This window comes from Oncorhynchus clarkii, chromosome 16 (assembly GCF_045791955.1).
Source record: "Oncorhynchus clarkii lewisi isolate Uvic-CL-2024 chromosome 16, UVic_Ocla_1.0, whole genome shotgun sequence".
In the NCBI taxonomy this organism is placed as follows: Eukaryota; Metazoa; Chordata; class Actinopteri; order Salmoniformes; family Salmonidae; genus Oncorhynchus; species Oncorhynchus clarkii.
In genome coordinates, this window is record NC_092162.1 from 68,854,433 (window position 1) to 68,876,147 (window position 21,715).

A 21,715-nucleotide genomic window follows, 5' to 3' on the forward strand; every position below is an offset into this window, starting at 1 on the left:
AGTTTCTCTCTCTTGGTTTAATACAAACCTTGAGAAATAACGAGGAGTGCCAGCAACGTGTTTTGTGCAGGGAATTGCTTAGTAATGAGTCTCTCAAAACGAACAATTATTTCAGAACAGGGCAGAATGCTTCAGGAAACAATGCGTCGACAGTGGAAGAGTCAGTCAGCTAGCAAGTCATTTTTGTCATTTTATAACAGTTGAAGTTGAAATAAGGGAATACCATCTCTCATAATAGTAGATGTGAGTTTCTCTTTTAAACAATCCACTTGTACACAGCTATTAGCTAACGCTAGCCAAAGCAAGCTATCTAGCTACTGATAGTGCAACCCTAAGTAACCATACCGATGAAGATGGAGAAAATAAACTGTTGCTGTTAAAATACAATAAATAATTTGTATTCTGAACTGGAATACACTGATTGACGCAAGATTATGTTTGAGACAAACACACTCACTCAGTTCTGGGTTGCTAATCTACAGCAGGAAGCAGTCTCCTGCCTAGCTGAGAAAGCAGTAGTTGTTCTGATCCAGTTTGGCACCCCATACGGTGCCTTCGGAAGGTATTCAGACCCCTTGACTTTTTACACATTTTGTTAGGTTACAGCCTTATTCACAAAATTGATTAGATTGTTTTTTTGCCCTCATCAATCTGCACACAATAGCCAATAATGACAAAGCAAAAACAGGTTTAGAATTTTTTGCTAATTTATATATATTCAAAAAACTTAAATATCACATTTACATAAGTATTCGGACCCTTTACTCAGTACTTTGTTGAAGCATCTTTTGGAGGGATTACAGCCTTGAGTCTTCTTGGGTACGATGCTACAAGCTCGGCACACCTGTATTTGGGGAGTTTCTCCTATTCTCTGCAAATCCTCTCAAGCTCTGTGGTATTGTGTGTAGATTGCTGAGGATTTTTATTTATTTAATCCAATTTAAAATGAGTCTGTTTCGTAACAAAATGTGGAAATAGTCAAGGGGTCTGAGTGCCTTATCCAGTGCCTTTTCTGTAAGGCACTGTACCTATGGCAGTCAGGGTTCTCAACTATAGCATCCTTTAGAAACAAGTAAAGAAACAGACTCAATGCTGAGCATCACCTCAGTGTTGCACTGTCACTAACTGAGCCCTGAATAGACCTGCTTGTTGAAAAACCAGTCACACACCTCTCATTAGGACTGTGTGTGTGTGTTTTCTGGTCTACATCTGTGTGATGTGATCGATCAGTTCAGAATGTAAATTATTTATTGTATTTTAACAGCCACAGTTCCAACCTAAGAGTGTTAGGTTTCGTCAAAGAATCCTCCATTTGCAGCAATTACAGCCTTGCAGACCTTTGGCATTCTAGTTGTCAATTTGTTGAGGTAATCTGAAGAGATTACACCCTATGCTCCGTGAAGCACCTGCCACAAATTGGATTGGCTTGATGGGCACTTCTTACGTACCATACGGTCAAGCTGCTCCCACAACAGCTCACTAGTGTTGAGATCCGGTGACTGTGCTGGCCACTCCATTATAGACAGAATACCAGCTGACTGCTTCTTCCCAAAATAGTTCTTGCATAGTTTGTAGCTGTGCTTTGGGTTATTGTCGTGTTGTAGGAGGAAATTGGCTCCAATTAACCGCCATCCACAGGGTATGGCATGGCGTTGCAAAATGGAGTGATAGAAGGAAGGCTATCACTCATGCTTGACAGAATGTTCTTCTTTGTGATCTGAACAACTCAAACTTAGATTAGTCTGTCCATAACACTTTTGCTTTCCTTTTAAAAACAAGGACATTTCTAATTGACATGCTATATATATATATGTATATATATATATGTATATATATATATATATATAGGTATTTCATTTAATTGTTATTTGTCTATGTTGCATTTGTTAATTGGCATAAGTACAATGAAATGTACAGATATCTATGTTTAGTCGGTAGTTTTCGTATGTTTAGGTCCCAGGAAAAGACAGAATTTCTAAATTGTGTCCCAGGCTGAAAAGGTTTAAGAAGCCCTGCTTTTGAGCATGTTGAAGTTATTAATTACACTTTGGATGGTGTATCAATACACCCAGTCACTACAAAGATACATGTGTCCTTTCTAACTCAGTTGCCGGAGAGGAAGGAAACCGCTCAGGGAATTCACCATGAAGGGAAAGGATGTCTCTAAAACAGTTACAGAGTGGTGGCTGCAGCATGTTATGGGTATGCGTGTCATTGGCAAGAACTGGGTCGTTTTTTTGTTGTTGATGAAAATAATGGGGATAGAGTTAAGCACAGGCAAAATCCTAGAGGAAAACCTGGTTCAGTCTGCTTCCAACAGACACTGGGAGACAAATGCACCTTTCAGCAGGACAATAACCTACAACACAAGGCCAAAACAACATTGAATGTTCCTGAGTGGCCTAGATACAGTTTTGACTTAAATCGGCTTGAAAATCTACTGAAAGACTTGAAAATGGCTGTCTAGCAATGAACAATCACCAACTTGACAGAGCTTGAGGAATTAAGATAATAATAACGTGCAAGTATTGTACAATCCAGATGTGCAAAGAGATTTAACCAGAATGAATCACAGCTGTAATCGCTGCCAAAGATGATTCTAACATGTACTGGCTCAGGGGTGTGAATACTTATGTAAATTTGATATTTCTGTATTTCATTTTCAATACATTTACAATTGAAACATATTTTTTCTCACTTTGTTATGAGGGGTGACGATGGTTGAGAAAAATAAAACAATTTAATCCATTTTTAATTCAGGATGTAACACAATAAAATGTGGAATAAGTTTATGAATACTTTCTGAAGGCATTGTATTTATTTTCCAAGCTAAAGCACACAATATTTTACATACAGCAGCTTAGGACCAAAGAGTTGGTCCTTTATCTCAGTATTATTTTAAACACCAGCAACGGTATTCTCTAGATTAGTATTAGCATACTTTCATCAATGACTCACTTTGCCACGTGGTTGACGACCGGAGCGAAGTTGGTGGGTCCGTAGAGTTGTACAGTCTTTAGACTCTGATGGTATGCTTGTAGAATCCCCTCCATTCCGTTGCAGTAGGGGTTCTCTATGTTGCCATTCTGTGAAGGAGAAAATACAAACATGTTACCTGAATTAGTTAATCAGGTTTTTTGAATGGTTCATTTCTGAAATATAATCAGGATAATATAGTGAGGGAATCGACGATGTGAGTGTAAAGGAGTAAGCATACATCGGTTTATTTTGCTCCTAGCAGAACATCTGTGCTCGCATACTCCCTAAGGACCTCACTTGTAAAACGAGAAAAAAGTGGCAGTATTACTGTTGTTTGTCCCTCTTAAGCCACCGTAGCAACAACATTGCCAGTAACACTTCCTCAAAATAGTCTGAATTAATCTAAGATAAATCAAGAAATCTGTAATTAATTTTGACGTTTTTACTCAGGAGGTGGCACGATTTTACATATAACTAAGATGTTCGGGCTTAAAAAAAAAGTTGTCATTGTGCGCTGATGATTAATGTTTTCTTTTAAATCCACAATTAGAATCCCTCAACAGCCTCATAGAGGATCTAGATAATTTTTCTAACCTCTCTGGATTAAAACCAAATTATGATACTATTGTACTATTTTACATATTGGATCACTAAAAAATAAAAATAAATGACATTACCGTGTAGTTTACCAATAAAATGGTCTGACATACTCGGTATTCATATCCCGAAAGAAAGAAATGATCTCATTCCAATACATTTTAATAGAAAGTTAGCAAAAATACATAAGATATTGCTACCATGGAAAGGAACCTTCCTATTTGTGGAAAACCCCCCCTGATTAACTCTTTAGTCATATAATAGTTGACCTATTTGCTAATGGTTTGGCCTACACCTAGCAACCAGTTTTAAAAAAAATGATATGAGCAAAAAATATTAAATTTTATTTGGAATGGCAAGCCAGACAAAATTAAAACGGGCATATTTATATAATGAATAAGGGGAAAAAGGAAGGAACTTGTCTGTCGGCCCTGAATTAAAGACCAAAACCGGTTAAAGAAAATTGTGATTAACAAAAATAAATACTGTTTCATTTAATTAAGGACCATACAGATTGTAAAATAGTTGGGAAGAGATTTTTGATGTACCGACTTCATGGCACATGGTTTATGAATTGACACGCAAAACAACATCGGATTCAAAACTTTGAATTTTTCAATTTAAATTATCATACAAAATTCTTGCAACCAAAATAATGTTATAGATATGGGGGACACAACCTTCACAGCTCTGCAGATTCTGCTGCCAGGAGGCAGAGTCATTAGATCATTTATTTTGAATTGCAAAATTTACCTGGAGCTAACGCTGCAGATTGCAATACTGGGGGATTTGAAAAATCATTGTCAATCGATCAATAATATAATAATACTTTTAGCTAAAATATTTATAATTAACTTACAATCTGTAGAACCTACGAGAATAGAAAGGTTCAGAACATTTGTGAAGCATCACAGCAAAGTTTAAAAATATATGGCAAATAAAATCCAATATGGATGAGGTTAAGAGGTAGAATGGGACGGGTTGAATGGAGCTGAAGGGTGGGACTAATAACAACAAGATAACAAAATGTTAAATAGAGTTTGTCTGTAAAATGTATTTAGGTTCAGCACTTTTGTGAAATAGCACAGTTAAAAATATATAGAAAATAGAAATCAAACTAGATGGACATCAGAAATAGTGGAAGGCCAGGACTAAAAACAAACCAAATGTAAATATTTTAAAATAGATTGTGTCCGTAAAATGTATAGCACTGTATGCATAAACTGGAAGTGGAAGCCTAGGTGTTGTTGTTCATTCGTTTACTCCAATTAGGGGAGGGGTGGTAGGTTTTGCGGCAAATAATAAAGGAACAAAAATTATATATATATATATATATATATATATAAATGTAAAGGTTCAGGGCAGTACTTCTCAAGTGAAAAAAATGTCCATGAAAACTAGTAGTCTACTGCAGAAAGAAGGGACTAGCTGCTGCACTCTCTCCTCTCTCTCGTTGAATGACAGCAAACACATCATTGAAGAATCCGGTTCACAGTTCCCACCCCTACTGTTGATCAATCAAACAGCCGAAGAAAATAACCTGCCGAACCCCTACTGTTGACCAATCACCAACGAAGGTGCGTCTACTTCGGATACCCAATTTCGACTTGCCTCAAGAAAAAAAAAATTGTGCGCAAACAGCCGAAGAAAATAACCCGCCGAACACCAAAATGAATAACAACATTCATAATATATGCACAAACTGTTTCGACTGGGAAGCATGCGACAGGCTTTAAGCTCCGCAGATAGGGATTTTGATAGAACTCCAACCTAAAACCAACATCATTCTACCTTCACTGTACAGCAAATGAGAATAGAAACCCTTGAAAGTGTGCTGGTTGGATGGTTTTCATCATATTGTCAGATGTGTGAATAATCTTAATCAGAAAGGAGGGTGAGACGGTGCGGTGGATACCCTGCCGATGGGCTGCTCACCACCATCCGCATTAACTGGCTGATTTAAGCCTAATTGATTTAAGAATCCTTAAGGCTTACAGAAGCCCATTTGCACTATAAAAGATTTAAATTAAACCTGTGTTTTAATTTATGCATGCTCGTATCTGTCACGCCCTGACCTTAGAGATCCTTTTATTTCTCTATTTGGTTAGGTCAGGGTGTGTTTAGGGTGGGCATTCTAGGTTTAATTTCTATGTTGGTCTGGTATGGTTCCCAATCAGAGGCAGCTGTCTATCGTTGTCTCTAATTGGGGACCATACAGCCTTTTCCTACTGGGTTTTTGTGGGATCTTGTTTTTGTGTAGTGCCTGTGAGCACTCCAATACTTCACGTTTCGTTTGTTTCTGTGTTGTTTTGATGAGTTTCAATAATTAAACATGTGGAACTCTACGCACGCTGCGCCTTGGTCCATTTATTCTTCCAACGATCGTGACAGAAGATCCCACCTCCCACGGACCAAGCAGCGTGCCCAGGAGGAGCAGACATCCTGGACGTGGGAGGATATATTGGACGGGACGGGATCCTGGACGTGGGAGGAAATCCTGGCTGGAAAGGATCACCTTCCATGGGAGCAGACTGAGGCAGCGAGGGAGCAACAACGACGACACCGGGGTTCGCGGCCACGACGGAAGCCCGAGAGGCAGCCTCAAAACAGTTTTTGGGGGGAGCACACGGGGTGGTTGGCAGAGCCAAGGCGGGAACCAGAACCAACTCCCTGTACTCACCGTGTGGAGTTGGTCACCGTTCAGGTGCCATGTTTTCCGGTTCTATGCACTGTGTCTCCAGTGCGCCTTCACAGCCCGGTGTGTTCTGTGCCAGCTCCCCGCACTTGTCGTGCTAAAGTGGGTATCTGTCCAGGACGGGTTGTGTCGGCTCAGCGCTCCTGGTCTCCAGTACGCCTCCAGGGTCCAGTACATCCTCCGCCGGCTCTACGCACTGTGTCCCCAGTGTGCTTTCACAGCCCAGTGCATCCTGTGCCAGCTCCCCGCACTTGCCGTGCGAAGGTGGGCTCCCCAGCGGTGCAGCAGTCTAAGGCAATGCATCTCACTTCTAGAGGTGTCACTACAGACCCTGGTTCGATTCCAGGCTGTATCACAACTGGCTGTGATTGGGAGTCCCATAGGTTGGTGCACAATTGGCCCAGCATCGTCCGGGTTAGGGTTTGGCCGGGGTAGGCCGTCATTCTAAAGAAGAATTTGTTCTTAACTGACTTGCCTAGTTAAAGGTTAAATTAAATGTCTATTTACCCCTGCAAACTGATGCTGGCACTAAGGCCGCACTCAACGAGCTGTATAAGGCCACAAGCAAACAACACATTTGCTCATCCAGAGGCGGCGCTCCTAGTGGCCAGGGACTTTAATGCAGGGAAACTTAAATCCGTTTGATCCTATTTCTACCAGCATGTTACATGTGCAACCAGAGGAAAATAAACTCTAGACCACCTTTACTCCACACACAGATACGCGCACAAAGCTTTTCCTCGCTCTACATTTGGTAAATATGACCATAACTCCTCCTGATTCCTGCATACAATAAAAAACTAAAGCGGGAAGTACCAGTGACTCGCTCAATACGAAAGTGGTCAGATGACGCAGATGCTAAGCTACAGGACTGTTTTGCTAGCATATACCGGAATATGTAGGATTCTTGCGATGGCACTGAGTAGTACACCACATCAGTCACTGGCTTCATCAATAAGTGCATCGATGACGTCATCCCCACAGTGACCATATGTACATATCCCAACCAGAAGCCATGGATCACAGGCAACATCCACACTGTACCAAAGGGTAGAGCTCCCACTTTCAAAGAGTGGTACTCTTATAAGAAATCCCGCTATGCCCTCAGACAAACCATCAAACAGGCAAAGTGTCAATAAAGGACCAAGATTGAATCGTACTACACCAGTTCTGACACTCGTCGGATGTGGCAGGGCATGCAAACTATTACGGACTACAAAGGGAAGCAAAGCTGCGAGCTGCCCAGTGACACGAGCCTTCCAGACGAGCTAAATTACTTTGATGCTCACTTCGAGGCAAGCAAAACTGAAGCATGCATGAGAGCACCAGCTGTTCACGACGTGAGCAAGATCTTTAAACAGGTTAACATCAACACCATTATCCCAGAAACCCTCACCAATTTGCATACCGCCCCAAGAGATCCACATATGATACAATCTCTATTGCACTCCACACTGCCCTTTTCCACCTGGACAAAAGGAACACCTATGTGAGAATGCTATTCATTGACTACAGCTCAGCATTCAACACCATAGTGCCCTCAAAGCTCATCATAAAGCTAAGGACCCTGGGACTAAACACCTCGCTCTGCAACTGGAACCTGGACTTCCTGACGGGCAGCCCCCAGGTGGTAAAGGTAGGAAACAACACATCTGCCACGCTGATCCTCAACACAGGGCCCCTCAGAGGTGCGTGCTCAGTCCCTCCCTGTACTCCCTGTTCACCCATGACTGCATAGTCAAGCACAACTCCAACACTACTGGTTGTATCACCGCCTGGTATGGCAACTGCTAGGCCTCCAAACGCAAGGCACGACAGAGGGCAGTGCATTTGGCCCAGTACATCTCTGGGGCCAAGATTCCTGCCATCCAGGAACTCTATACGAGGCGGTGTCAGAGGAAGGCCCTAAATATTGCCGAAGACACCAGCCACCCTAGTCATAGACTGCTCTCTCTCTGCTCCTGCACAGCAAATGGTAGCGGAGCGACAAGTCTAGGTACAAAAGGCTTCTTAACAGTTTCTACCTCCAAGCCATAAGACTGCTGAACAGCTAATCAAATGGCTACCTGGACTATTTGCATTGACCCCCCACCTATTTTTTACGCTGCTGCTACTCTCTGTTTATTATCTATGCATAGTCACTTTACCTCTACCTACATGTACATATTACAATTACCTCGACTATCCTGTGCCCCTTCACATTGACTGTACCGGTACCCCCTGTATGTAGCCCTGAGGCCCCTGTGTTGAGAATCAGCGTGGGGGAGACCTGTCAGGAAGTCCAGGCTCCAGTTGCAGAGAGAGGTGTTTAGTCCCAGGGTTTATAGCTTAAGTGATGAGCTTTGCGGGCACTATGGTGTTGAACGATGAGCTGTAGTCAATGACTAGCATTCTCACGTAGGTGTTCCGTAGGTGTTACAGGATAATTAACTGGGGGGAACTCATTGGAAATCAGATAACACCCAGCTGTGTCTGTTGTGTGTGTGTGTGTGCGCATGTGTGTGTGTGTGGGGTTTTTGGGTGTGTGGGTTGTGTGTGCAGTCGTATGATGATGATGATAGATAGTTACCAACGGGAACTCATGGGAGACTTGTCCATCAGGGGGCAGCTTGGCTCCGAACCCCAGAGCAGGGAACATCTTATCACTGTCATAGTCCTGAATGATCTCTCCTACAGCCTTCAGGGCCATGGCGTATGCATTCATCTGGTACGGGTTCATGTAGTGGAGGGAGGTGGACTGGGACGGGTTACCTAGGGAGGGTCAGAGGTTAGAGGTGAGTGATGCAGCATACTGGACTGAAGACTCTCACAGTGAGACATCCAAGACCAGCAACATGGAAACTCAGTCTTAATTCAGTAAAGCTAACACAGTCAGTAAAGCTAACGCAGTCAGTAAAGTTAACGCAGTCAGTAAAGTTAACGCAGTCAGTAAAGCTAGCACAGTCAGTAAAGCTAACACAGTCAGTAAAGCTAACACAGTCAGTAAAGCTAACACAGTAATGGTATTGTAGTGTGATTTTCAATAGCTTTGTAAATGGGATGGCATTGGGATTGCATTTTTCATTATAGACTGTGTTTGGTGAAACCACAACGTTACCCAGTCTTTTGTCATAAATTGCTAAGAGCGGAGTGTAGTAGAAAGGTACCAGCCCTCACCATTGGATGCAGTGAAATCAATGGCCACCGTGAAGTGAATCTGGGTTCTGGGAGAAAAATAACAGAGAGAAGAAGATTGATATTAGAGAACTGTTGTCTGCTGGTGTTTCATTTCATAATTATGTTGAGCTAGTGTTGCCCACCTTGACTAGCTAAACAACCACTCTGTGTGTTTCTCAATATGCATACAACCGCGCTTCAAACTCTTATACTCTGACGATGTTCACTTGAGTACGTTCTTGTGAGGACAAGAGTGTGGACAATGTACAAAACATTCCATTTGAGAAGCACTCACACTTCCCCTTACGCTGCTCCTGCCCATTCACTGAGCCTTCTTCCAGCCAGGACAATGGCAATAATAGAGACCAAAACAACATATACACAAAGCAAAACGTTTTACTTTATAACTATTAGCTAGCTATATGTGAATTGTAATAATGTAGCTAACCAGATTGTTTAACAGGCAAAAATGTCTTAAACTGAATATTATGAAAGATAGATGTGAATTCTTTGTGGGTAATTGGCTTGCTAGCAGTGCTCCGTAGTGGCGCTGCTGTCTAAGGAACAGTATCGCAGCTGCACTTGTGGGTAGTGTGCACATAGCCTGTCTTCTCTTGAGAGCCAGGTCTGCCTACGGCAGCCTTTCTCAATAGCAAGGCTATGCTCACTGAGTCTGTACATAGTCAAAGCTTTCTTTAAGTTTGGGTCAGTGACAGCGGTCAGGTATTCTGCCACTGTGTACTCTGTTTAGGGCCAAATAGCTTTCTAGTTTGCTCTGTTTTTTGTTGTTGACTCTTTCCAATTGTAACGACGTTCGTCTGTAGAAGGAGAAGCGGACCAAAAAGCAGCGTGGTGGTTACTCATGTTCTTTAATGGAAAATGAACGATACATGAAATAACTTAAATCTACAAAACAACAAACGGAACGTGAAAAACCTATACAGCCTATCCTGTGACAACAAACACAGGGACAGGAACAATCACCCACAAACACACAGTGAAACCCAGGCTACCTAAGTATGATTCTCAATCAGAGACAACTAATGACACCTGCCTCTGATTGAGAACCATACTAGGCCGAAACAAAGAAATGCCCCAAAACATAGAAAAACAAACATAGACTGCCCACCCAACTCACGCCCTGACCATACAAACTACATACAAAACAAAGGAAATAGAGGTCAGAACGTGACAGTCCCCCCCCAAAGGTGCGGACTCCGGCCGCAAAACCTTGACCTATAGGGGAGGGTCTGGGTGGGCGTCTGTCCGCGGTGGCGGCTCTGGCGCGGGACGCGGACCCCACTTCACCATTGTCTTAGTCCGCCTTATTGTCCGCCTCCGTGGCTTTCTCACCATGGCCACCCTTCTCAATGACCCCACTGGACAGAGGTGGGGCAGCTCGGGACCGAGGTGGGGCTGCTCGGGATCGAGGTGGGGCTGCTCGGGACAGAGGGGCAGCTGCTCGGGACAGAGGGGCAGCTGCTCGGGACAGAGGGGCAGCTGCTCGGGACAGAGGGGCTCTGGCGGCCCCTGGCTGACTGGCGGCACTGGCGGCCCCTGGCTGACTGGCGGCCCCTGGTTGACTGGCGGCCCCTGGCTGACTGGCGGCACTGGCGGCCCCTGGCAGATGGGCGGCACTGGCGGCCCCTGGCAGACGGGCGGCACTGGCGGCCCCTGGCAGACGGGCGGCTCAGGCGGCGCTGGGCAGACGGGCGGCTCAGGCGGCGCTGGGCAGACGGGCGGCACTGGCGGCGCTGGGCAGACGGGCGGCACTGGCGGCGCTGGGCAGACGGGAGGCACTGGCGGCGCTGGGCAGACGGGAAGCTCAGATGGCGCTGGGCTGAGTAGCTCTCGTAGCGCCGAACAGGCGGGAGACTCCGGCAGCGCTGGAGAGGAGGAAGGCTCTGGTAGCGCTGGAGAGGAGGGAGCCCCTGTAAGGATGGGCCGGAGAGACAGCCTGGTGCGGGGAGCTGCCACCGGAGGGCTGGTGCGTGGAGGTGGTGACGGATAGACCGGGCCGTGCAGGCACACTGGAGCTCTTGAGCACCGAGCCTGCCCAACCTTACCCGGTTGAATGGTCCCGGTCGCCCTGCCAGTGCGGCGAGGTGGAATAGCCCGCACTGGGCTATGCAGGCGAACCGGGGACACCGTGAGCAAGGCTGGTGCCATGTAAGCCGGCCCAAGGAGACCAGATGCGTAGAGCCGGCTTCATGGCACTTGGCTCGATGCCCACTCTAGCCCGGCCGATATGCGGAGCTGGAATGTACCGCACCGGGCTGTGCACCCGCACTGGGGACACCGTGCGCTCCACGGCATAACACGGTGCCTGCCCGGTCTCTCTAGCCCCCCGGTAACCACAGGAAGTTGGCTCAGGTCTCCTACCTGGCGTAGCCATACTCCCCCCAAGACATTTTTGGGGCTGACTCTCAGGCTTCCATCCACGACGCCGCGCTGCCTCCTCATACCGGCGCCTCTCCGCTTTCGCCGCCTCCGGTTCTTCCTTAGGGCGGCGATATTCTCCTGGCTGAGCCCAGGGTCCTTTACCATCCAAATCTTCCTCCCATGTCCATTTCTACAAATAGTGCAGCCTCTCCCACTGCTGCTGCTGCTGCTCCTGTTGCTGCTGCTTCTCCTGCTGCTCCTCTTGCCGTTGCCCGTTACCACGCCGCTTGGTCCTGTTGTGGTGGGTGATTCTGTAACGTTCGTCTGTAGAAGGAGAAGCGGACCAAAAAGCAGCGTGGTGGTTACTCATGTTTCTTTAATGGAAATATTAATGAACGATACATGAAATAACTTAAATCTACAAAACAACAAACGGACCGTGAAAAACCTATACAGCCTATCCTGTGACAACAAACACAGGGACAGGAACAATCACCCACAAACACACAGTGAAACCCAGGCTACCTAAGTATGATTCTCAATCAGAGACAACTAATGACACCTGCCTCTGATTGAGAACCATATTAGGCCGAAACAAAGAAATGCCCCAAAACATAGAAAAACAAACATAGACTGCCCACCCAACTCACGCCCTGACCATACAAACTACATACAAAACAAAGGAAATAGAGGTCAGAACGTGACACCAATGTGTCAAGTAATTATCTTTTTGCTTTCTAATGATTTGGTTGGGTCTAATTGTGTTGCTGTCCTTGGGCTCTGTGGGGTCTGTTAGTGTTTGTGAACAGAGCCCCAGGACCAGTTTGCTTAGGGGACTCTTCTTCAGGTTCATCTCTCTGTAGGTGATGGCTTTGCTATGGAAGGTTTGGGAATCACTTCCTTTTAGGTGGTTTTTGAATTTAACTGCTCTTTTCTGGATTTTGATAATTAGCAGGTGTGTTGGCCTTATTCTGCTCTGCAAGCATTATTTGTTTTTTTACTTTGTACACTGATAATATTTCTGCAGAATTCTTCATGCAGAGTCTCAATTTGGTATTTGTCCCATTTTGGGACATTGTTTTCACTGGGGAAATGTATGAGCCAACTATTAATGATAATGTAGAGGATTTTCCCATGGTTGCTGTTGACGCATATCCCACGGTAGTTATTGGGGTCAAATTTTTCTCTACTTTTGTGGATTGGGGTGATCAGTTCTTGGTTCCAAATATTGGGGAAGATTCCTCTCTCTCTCTCAATCTCTCTCTCCATCTCTCTGTTCTACTTCTCTCTCTCTTTTTCCCTCCCAACCTCTCTCTATCTCACTGTTCCACCTCTCTTTTTCTATTCACCTCTATGTTACACCTCTCTCTCCCTCCCCCTCTCTCTCTCTCTCTCTCTCCACATCTCTGTTCTACCTTTCTCATGCTCTCTTTGTTCCTCTCTCTCCCTGCTGTTCTCTCCATCTCTCTCTCTCTCTCCCTCCCTCCCCCCTCTCTCTCTCTCCCTCATCCTCTCTCTCTGCTCTCTCTCTCTGCCTGTCCTCTCTCTGCTCTCTCTCTCTGCTCTCTCTCTCTGCTCTCTCTCTCTGCCTGTCCTCTCTCTGCCTGTCCTCTCTCTGCTCTCTCTCTCTGCCTGTCCTCTCTCTATCTCCCCCCTCTTTCTTTCTCTCTCTATCTCTCTCTCCCTCCTCCCCTCTCTTTCTCTGTCTCTCTCGCTCCACATCTCTGTTCTACCTTTTTCTCGCTCTCTTTGTTTCTCTCTCTCCCTGCTGTTCTCTCCAGCTCTCTCTCCTACAAAGTTACCGTTATATCCCGTTGGATCGGCTTAAATACATAATCCTCCCCATCTGTCCGGGAGACCACCGCAATTACCCAGAGGCCATCACTTCGCTCTCTGCCCCAGCTCTCACCTGGGAGAGGAGCACAGACCAAACCGACCAAACTGACCCAACCTCCTTTCCTGCTCAAGCGAGGAGACTTCTCAAAAATTAAGGTAGATTTTTTATTTTTTTCCCTTGTCTCCCAGCAGTATAGGACAAATTAATTCACATTCACAGCAGCAGCCGGTCTGGTTTCCAAGCCCAGTTAGGCAGCAAGTCAGTCATGTTCAACCCCGTCTGAGGCCCACTACTGTGGAATATTAACATCATCAATTTTAAATTCAGTCCTGTGCTAGTCATCTCTGTCCCCATTGTATTTTTCCCACAGTGAATAATCATGCATGACCATTTAGGCTGTCAGCAATATACAAACAGCATCACAAACATCTAGGAAAACCTAGAAAACAAATTCCCCAAATGGTTTATTATAACTTGGGGAGGCAGGGTAGCCTAGTGGTTAGCGTGTTGTACTAGTAACCAAAAGGTTGCAAGTTCATATCCCTGTAGCTGATAAGGTACAAATCTGTTGTTCTGCCCCTGAACAGGCAGTTAACCCACTGTTCCTAGGCTTTCATTGAAAATAAGAATTTGTTCTTAACTGACTTGCCTAGTTAAATAAATAAATCAGCTGAGAGAGGTGAAAGTACTCATGATTTGACAGGAAAGTAAGTGTCCATAATGAGAGACAAGGGATTAGTGCTACATAACATTGTATTGAAGCTACACTGACAAAAACCTAACAAGTGTGCAGAATTTGATTTAATAATTTCAGTATCTCACTACGTATGTCATTATTATCTGAATTCAGCAGTAACTCTGTCCGTATATTATGTATTCTGGTTAATAAACTTGGATTCCTTTCGCATAAAGTATGTCTATCTGTAAACAGCATCACACACGCTTAACAAAGCACTAAGTCATATATTATTCATGAGAAAGGCAACCAAGGATGAGATGACAACCAAGGACCTTGAAACAAAGGAAAATAACTGAAAATTGAGGGAAAACGACTCCATCTAAATTTCCAAATTCATTCCCTTAGGGGTTAGACTTTAGCTACTGTAGTTTGTGCCTCTTCTATGGTGATCAACAGTGATTGGCTCTCCGCATATAGCCTGCTTACCATTGTTAGTACTGTGCAGTCTGATCTAATCAGGCTACTCCTCTGATTTCCACCGAGAGGAAGTAGCTGTCCCAGGTGCTTAGTCCCTAGTCCGTAGACCCTAGGCTATAGTTCCTAGTCCCTAGTCCGTAGACCCTAGTTCCTAATCCCTAGTCCGTAGATCCTAGTCCCTAGTCCGTAGACCCTAAACCTTAGTCCCTAGACCCTAGTTCCTAGACCCTAGTCCCTAGTCCATAGACCCTAGTCCCTAGTCCGTAGATCCTAGACCCTAGTTCCTAGACCCTAGTCCGTAGACCCTAGTCCGTAGACCCTAGTCCGTAGACCCTAAACCTTAGTCCCTAGTCCGTAGACCCTAGTCCCTGGTCCGTAGACCCTAGTCCGTAGACCCTAAACCCTAGTCCCTAGTCCGTAGACCCTAGACCCTAGTTCCTAGACCCTAGTCCATAGTCCGTAGACCCTAAACCCTAGTCCCTAGTCTGTATACCCTAGTTCCTAGACCCTAGTCCGTAGATCCTAGACCATAGACCCTAAACCCTAGTACCTAGCCCGTAGACCTTAGTCCGTAGACCCTAGTCCGTAAACCCTAAACCCTAGTCCCTAGTCCGTAGGCCCTATTCCCTAGTCCGTAGACCCTAGACCCTAGTTCCTAGACCCTAGTCCATAGTCCGTAGACCCTAAACCCTAGTCCCTAGTCCGTATACCCCAGTTCCTAGTTCCTAGACCCTAGTTCCTAGACCCTAGTCCGTAGATCCTAGACCCTAGCTCCTAGACCCTAGTTCCTAGTTCCTAGACCCTGGTACCTAGTCCGTAGACCCTAGTCCCTAGTCCGTAGACCCTAGTCCATAGACCCTAAACCCTAGTACCTAGCCCGTAGACCTTAGTCCGTAGACCCTAGTCCGTAGACCCTAAACCCTAGTCCCTAGTCCGTAGACCCTATTCCCTAGTCCGTAGACCCTAGACCCTAGTTCCTAGACCCTAGTCCATAGTCCATAGACCCTAAACCCTAGTCCCTAGTCCGTATACCCCAGTTCCTAGTTCCTAGACCCTAGTTCCTAGACCCTAGTCCGTAGATCCTAGACCCTAGCTCCTAGACCCTAGTTCCTAGTTCCTAGACCCTAGTACCTAGTCCGTAGACCCTAGTCCCTAGTCCGTAGACCCTAGTCCGTAGACCCTAAACCCCAGTACCTAGTCCGTAGACCCTAAACCCTAGTCCCTAGTCCGTAGACCCTAGTCCGTAGACCCTAGTACCTAGTCCGTAGACCCTAGCCCCTAGTCCGTAGACCCTAGTCCGTAGACCCTAAACCCCAGTACCTAGTCCGTAGACCCTAGTCCGTAGACCCTAAACCCTAGTCCCTAGTCCGTAGACCCTAGTCCCTAGTCCGTAGACCCTAGTCCGTAGACCCTAAACCCTAGTACCTAGTCCGTAGACCCTAGTCCGTAGACCCTAAACCCTAGTTCCTAGTCCATAGACCCTAGTTCCTAGTTCCTAGACCAAGGGTGGGGCAAAGTACGGCACACCGGGCACTTCAATCCAGCCAGAGAGACATTTTTAAAATGTATTAAATATTATAATATTTGAGTTACAATTTTTGGCCTAAAATTACTCATTCCATGATATACAAACAGCCTCCGATAGATAGCTCTGTGGCCTGGCAGCAGGCTCTGTATTTGGGCCTACAGTCAGATTCAAAATGTGCTCAGTCCTCATAGCCACTTCATTGCTTGATAACTTTTGACATGCAAAACGAGTGCTGCAAAAATGAGAAAAGTGGACTCTGAATGTCGTGTGTTTACTAATATTGGACATATGGCGGTATGTCTGATATGCCAAGAAAGTGTTGCCGTTTTTAAGGAATATAATCTCAATTGTCATTTTTCAAGCAAACATGTTAACTACGCTAGCAATCTGTCCTCTCAGGAAAAGGAGAAGGAAGGCCTCAAAACCAACAAAATAAGTTGACTAAACGGTGCTCTACTCAAGAGTCCGTAACTAAGGCAAGCTACGTAGTGGCACATCAAATGGTAAAATAGCATAGCTAGCATACGGGCAAGGGGGCTTAACCATTGTCAGTTCATTCAGCTGTTCAATGGACTTGTTATACCATTCAAATGTGTGTTGGCTAAGCCTGGGGAAAGTCTTTGGCCGTGTGTGGGAACAGAGGGGAGATAGGTATGTTCTTTGATACGGTTCGTAAAAGCTGACGACTTCTCTGAGTTGAAAGACAGACCGGCTGGGCGACTTTACTTTCGGCGTGGACGTATTGGCGCATCTGAATGATCTGAATGTGAAACTGCGAAGGAAATGGTGTTTTTGTGCATGAACTGTATTCCAGCGTGATAAGCATTCAAGACCAAACTTATATTGTTCTCCAGACAAATGAGCAGCCGGTCTCTTGCTCATTTTCCAACACTGGGCCTCACTGAACTCGCCCATATCGCAGTGCCGCACTGAGACAAACAGTAGCACTTTGATGGATCTGAATATTTTCCCGCCTCTTCTCAGACTTCACCCAAGATTGAGACTGAGCTGGAGCTTGTATCACGGCCCCTTTGTCTTTCGACAGTGAGAAAGCACCGCCAGACACACAATTGGCGCTCATCGCTCATCGACATCCAACGTGACAGCGCTTTGAAGGAGGGGTACAAAACGGCAACAATAGACCAGTTCTACGGCTCCCTGAATGAAACAAAGTTTCCAAATATTAAAAAGCTTATTTTATTCGGGTCCACGTAACGTATGTGTGTGAACAAACGTTCTCAGTCATGAATTACCACAAATCCCATCACAGGTCAAATTTAACAAATGACCACTTGTCAGCTGTTCTGAGAATCTCTACATCAAAGATGTCACCAGACTTTGAAGCTCTTGCCAAGAGAGGTGACCAGACCCAGTGTTCACATTAAGACTCGAACAACCATGACTGGGGTAGGCAAGGACTGTGCTTTTTCATGGTGATGGTTGTGCAGTGAGAATTACCCAGCGATGCACTTGGATACAGGTCATTTGTCCCCATACATGTGACAATGAACACTTTTTCAGTCAGATTTGGGCTGAGGTGATTGGATAACTGTAAATATGGCTCACAATGGTGATGAGAATTGTTCCTTAATATGCTTTCAAAAACAGACCCTTCCAAATGAAGCAGATTCTCTTACCATATGTTTCACTCAAATTTAAGAAGTTATTTTTTACACATCTGCTGTTACGTTTTGCATGTCTCCAGTCATATAAAATATACATATTTTTAAAGTTTTCATATTGTACTTTACAGCAGTATAGATGCAGGATCTGTGTTTTTGACTGTGTCTGTGATGTTATAACTTATGTACATTTTGTGATCATTTTGTGAAAAATGTGTTCACGAAAAACAAGGGCAGAGATGGTACAAAGGTAGAATTGTTCTGCAAGCATATGTACACCTACAGTACACTAGTAGTTGCGTGTCAATGTTAAAATGAATAAAAGCTTCACGTTTTGTCACGAATATGGTATATGGCCCTTCACTTGGTTGCAAAAGCTCAATGTGGCCCCTGAGCCAAAAGGTTTGCCCACCCCTGCCCTACTCCCTAGAACCTAGTCCCTAGACCCTCATCCCTACTCCCTAGTCCCTATACCCTAGTCCCTAGACCCTCATCCCTAGTCTCTAGAACCTAGACTGTAGACCCTAGTCTCTAGACCCTAGACTGTAGACCCTAGTCTCTAGACCCTAGACTGTAGACCCTAGTCCCTATACCCTATTCCCTAGACCCTCATCCCTACTCCCTACTCCCTATACCCTAGTCCCTAGACCCTCATCCCTAGTCCCTAGTCTCTAGACCCTAGACTGTAGACCCTAGTCCCTAGTCTCTAGACCCTAGTCCCTAGACCCTCATCCCTAGTCTCTAGACCCTAGACTGTAGACCCTAGTCCCTAGACCCTCATCCCTACTCCCTAGTCCCTAGACCCTCATCCCTAGTCTCTAGACCCTAGACTGTAGACCCTAGTCCCTAGCTCATGAATCTTTATTAAGTTAGTTAGAGCTCTGGCTGTTCAGCTGACAGATGGCAATGCCTCCCCATGATAATACTACCCCATGGAACTCAGTTGATTCCCTAAATTAGCTCAGACATACGGATGTCTTTCACAGAAAAAGCAAGGCGTGAGTTGAATTCACTAGGCTAGGGCCTCATTCAACCCATTAGTAAAGTATAGGCTATCCCCTGACTTGCCTGTTGTAATTTCCTACAGACTCCTTCCTCACAGATTGGTTATATTGTTTTGTATGTTTAGATTTGTCTTTTTCTCTCGACCTCTCTCTTTCAGCCATTTCCTTTCCACTATCCATTGTTTTCATCTTCAAATATAAGTGCTGCTGTTGTTTCCCAAAGGTTTCTTGGTATACCAATGCCCTGGACTAGAGTAAACCTTAGCAATCTCACACACTTTTCATAGAACCGAATTGCTGTTCTTGCTTCTAGGCTAAATGAAAAGGGCCAATGGTATATAAAGTATGTTCATGCTACGGCAACGGCAAGGACCCAGAGGAACGCAAATAGAAACCACATATCACTTAGATGCTAATCACACAATTTATAGCAATGAACATTCTCTCTCTCCCTCTGTTTCTCTCTTTCCCTCTGGGTGACAAAAACACATGTATAATAAAACACCATTACAAGACAACCACATGCACAGACCAACTACACACATAACGCAATTGCAGAGCAAACCAGTATCAATCATTGTGTGATATCATTCTTACAACCCTGTATTTTCATATAATACTATAATATCAAATAACAAATCATGTTGTATTTAGGCTTCATCCCCAGTGTTTGTTTATTTAATTTTAAAGTGGAACTGACAGCATTTTAACAACATTAAATCTTATTAAAATCTGTTCATTTACACCCCCAGGAAGAATATGACAATTTAAAAAAAAATATTTTCTGACAAGCGAGCACTTAGATATGGTCTTTTTCATAAGTTCCTAGAATGTTTTGTAGCGACGTATACCAAGTCATTTGTGAAAATTCTATAGCAATATAGAGTGGGGAAAGGGGCCGTGCTTTTGGAGAATTAATAGCCACTGCAGCAAATAAAACCTAATACAAATATCTGTCCCATCCAGGACCAGAGTCTACGCAGACCGGTGTGCTATAGCCAATCAGAGCTACAGTAGGCCTTTATGCAAACAAGACATTTGCAAGCACAGGCCTGTCATCAATCACTTTGAACTGGACTGTGTGTTTACAGGCAGTAGGGCCTGTCATCATTCACTATGAACTGGACTGTGTGTTTACAGGCAGTAGGACCTGTCATCATTCACTATGAACTGGACTGTGTGTTTACAGGCAGTAGGGCCTGTCATCATTCACTTTGAACTGGACTGTGTGTTTACAGGTCAGTAGCAACAGCGTGACTTTAGATCATTAGAACACATTCGCTAAAAGCCACAAAATACACCTGAATGGATTTCTGTAGATACTGTTTGTAAATACCACGGGAGTCCTCTTATATTTGTGAACTTTACAGTCCTATTGATGAAACAACCATGAAAAGGTAGGTTATCTCTTATGCACATCAACAACAAAAGAGCAACAACTAATGCTAGCAAGACCAAGATTAGCTAAAATCCAACAAAGGAACATTAGATAAATCCCCCCCAAAAATGTCAGCTAGTTGGCCGTCAAAATTGCACTGATAAAATGGGGAATTGTAGCCTACTCATCCGTCTGTGTGTGTAATGAACACGATGGGAGACAGAGAGCTGGTTTCAAGCACAGGGTGCACTAGGTGTTTATTTGTAAAGGACCACAGGAGGAGGCAGGTAGCTGGGTCCAGGGGCAGGCAGAAGGTCATATACAGGAGGAGGCAGGTAGCTGGGTCCAGGGGCAGGCAGAAGGTCATATACAGGAGGAGGCAGGTAGCTGGGTCCAGGGGCAGACAGAAGGTCATATACAGGAGGAGGCAGGTAGCTGGGTCTAGGGGCAGGCAGAAGGTCATACACAGGAGGAGGCAGGTAGCTGGGTCCAGGGGCAGGCAGAAGGTCATATACAGGAGGAGGCAGGTAGCTGGGTCTAGGGGCAGGCAGAAGGTCATACACAGGAGGAGGCAGGTAGCTGGGTCCAGGGACAGGCAGAAGGTCATACACAGGAGGAGACAGGTAGCTGGGTCCAGGGGCAGGCAGAAGGTCATACACAGGAGGAGACAGGTAGCTGGGTCCAGGGGCAGGCAGAAGGTCATACACAGGAGGAGACAGGTTGCTGGGTCCAGGGGCAGGCAGAAGGTCATACACAGGAGGAGACAGGTTGCTGGGTCCAGGGGCAGGCAGAAGGTCATACACAGGAGGAGACAGGTTGCTGGGTCCAGGGGCAGGCAGAAGGTCATACACAGGAGGAGACAGGTTGCTGGGTCCAGGGGCAGGCAGAAGGTCATACACAGGAGGAGACAGGTTGCTGGGTCCAGGGGCAGGCAGAAGGTCATACACAGAGGGTCCAAAAAGGCAACAGTACAGGCAGGGAAAAGGCTAGTAACGTCGCCCGGGAGATCAGGCAATAGGTAGATAACAGGAAATCCGATAGGCTAAAGTACAGGCAGGGAATAGGCAAAAGGCGTGGTTAGTGAGGCAGGCAAAAACTATCGTACACGGGAGGATTAAGTTACGGGGAAACACAGAGCTCCTAATAGAAGTGTGTCACAAAACAAACAATACCTCACAATGAAAAGAACTGAACTAACATTGATCATGCATTCATCTATTCTGCCAACAATGCCTTAGTGTACGTTATGGAATGTTGAGTCAAATAGAACACATTTTTAAAACCGCTAATGAAGTTGATTTTGTAGCATAAACTGGGAATTTGATACTTTTGACTGATATTATGATTGTTTGTTTGTTTGATATCTGCAAAATAGTTAAAA

General features: G+C 45.1%; 1 protein-coding gene across 2 annotated transcripts in view; it reads right to left on the bottom strand.

The window, feature by feature from the left end:
* The window catches only part of LOC139368978 (copine-5-like), a 185,444-nt gene that overhangs the window by 19,117 nt on the left and 144,612 nt on the right, over positions 1-21,715 (bottom strand). For both annotated transcript variants that reach the window (XM_071108513.1, XM_071108512.1), the window contains 3 exons: positions 9,428-9,474; positions 8,841-9,022; positions 2,959-3,086 (listed from right to left, as the gene is read on the bottom strand). In XM_071108513.1, coding sequence (XP_070964614.1) covers positions 2,959-3,086; positions 8,841-9,022; positions 9,428-9,474 — 357 coding nt within the window. The remainder of the gene's footprint in view (positions 1-2,958; positions 3,087-8,840; positions 9,023-9,427; positions 9,475-21,715) is intronic.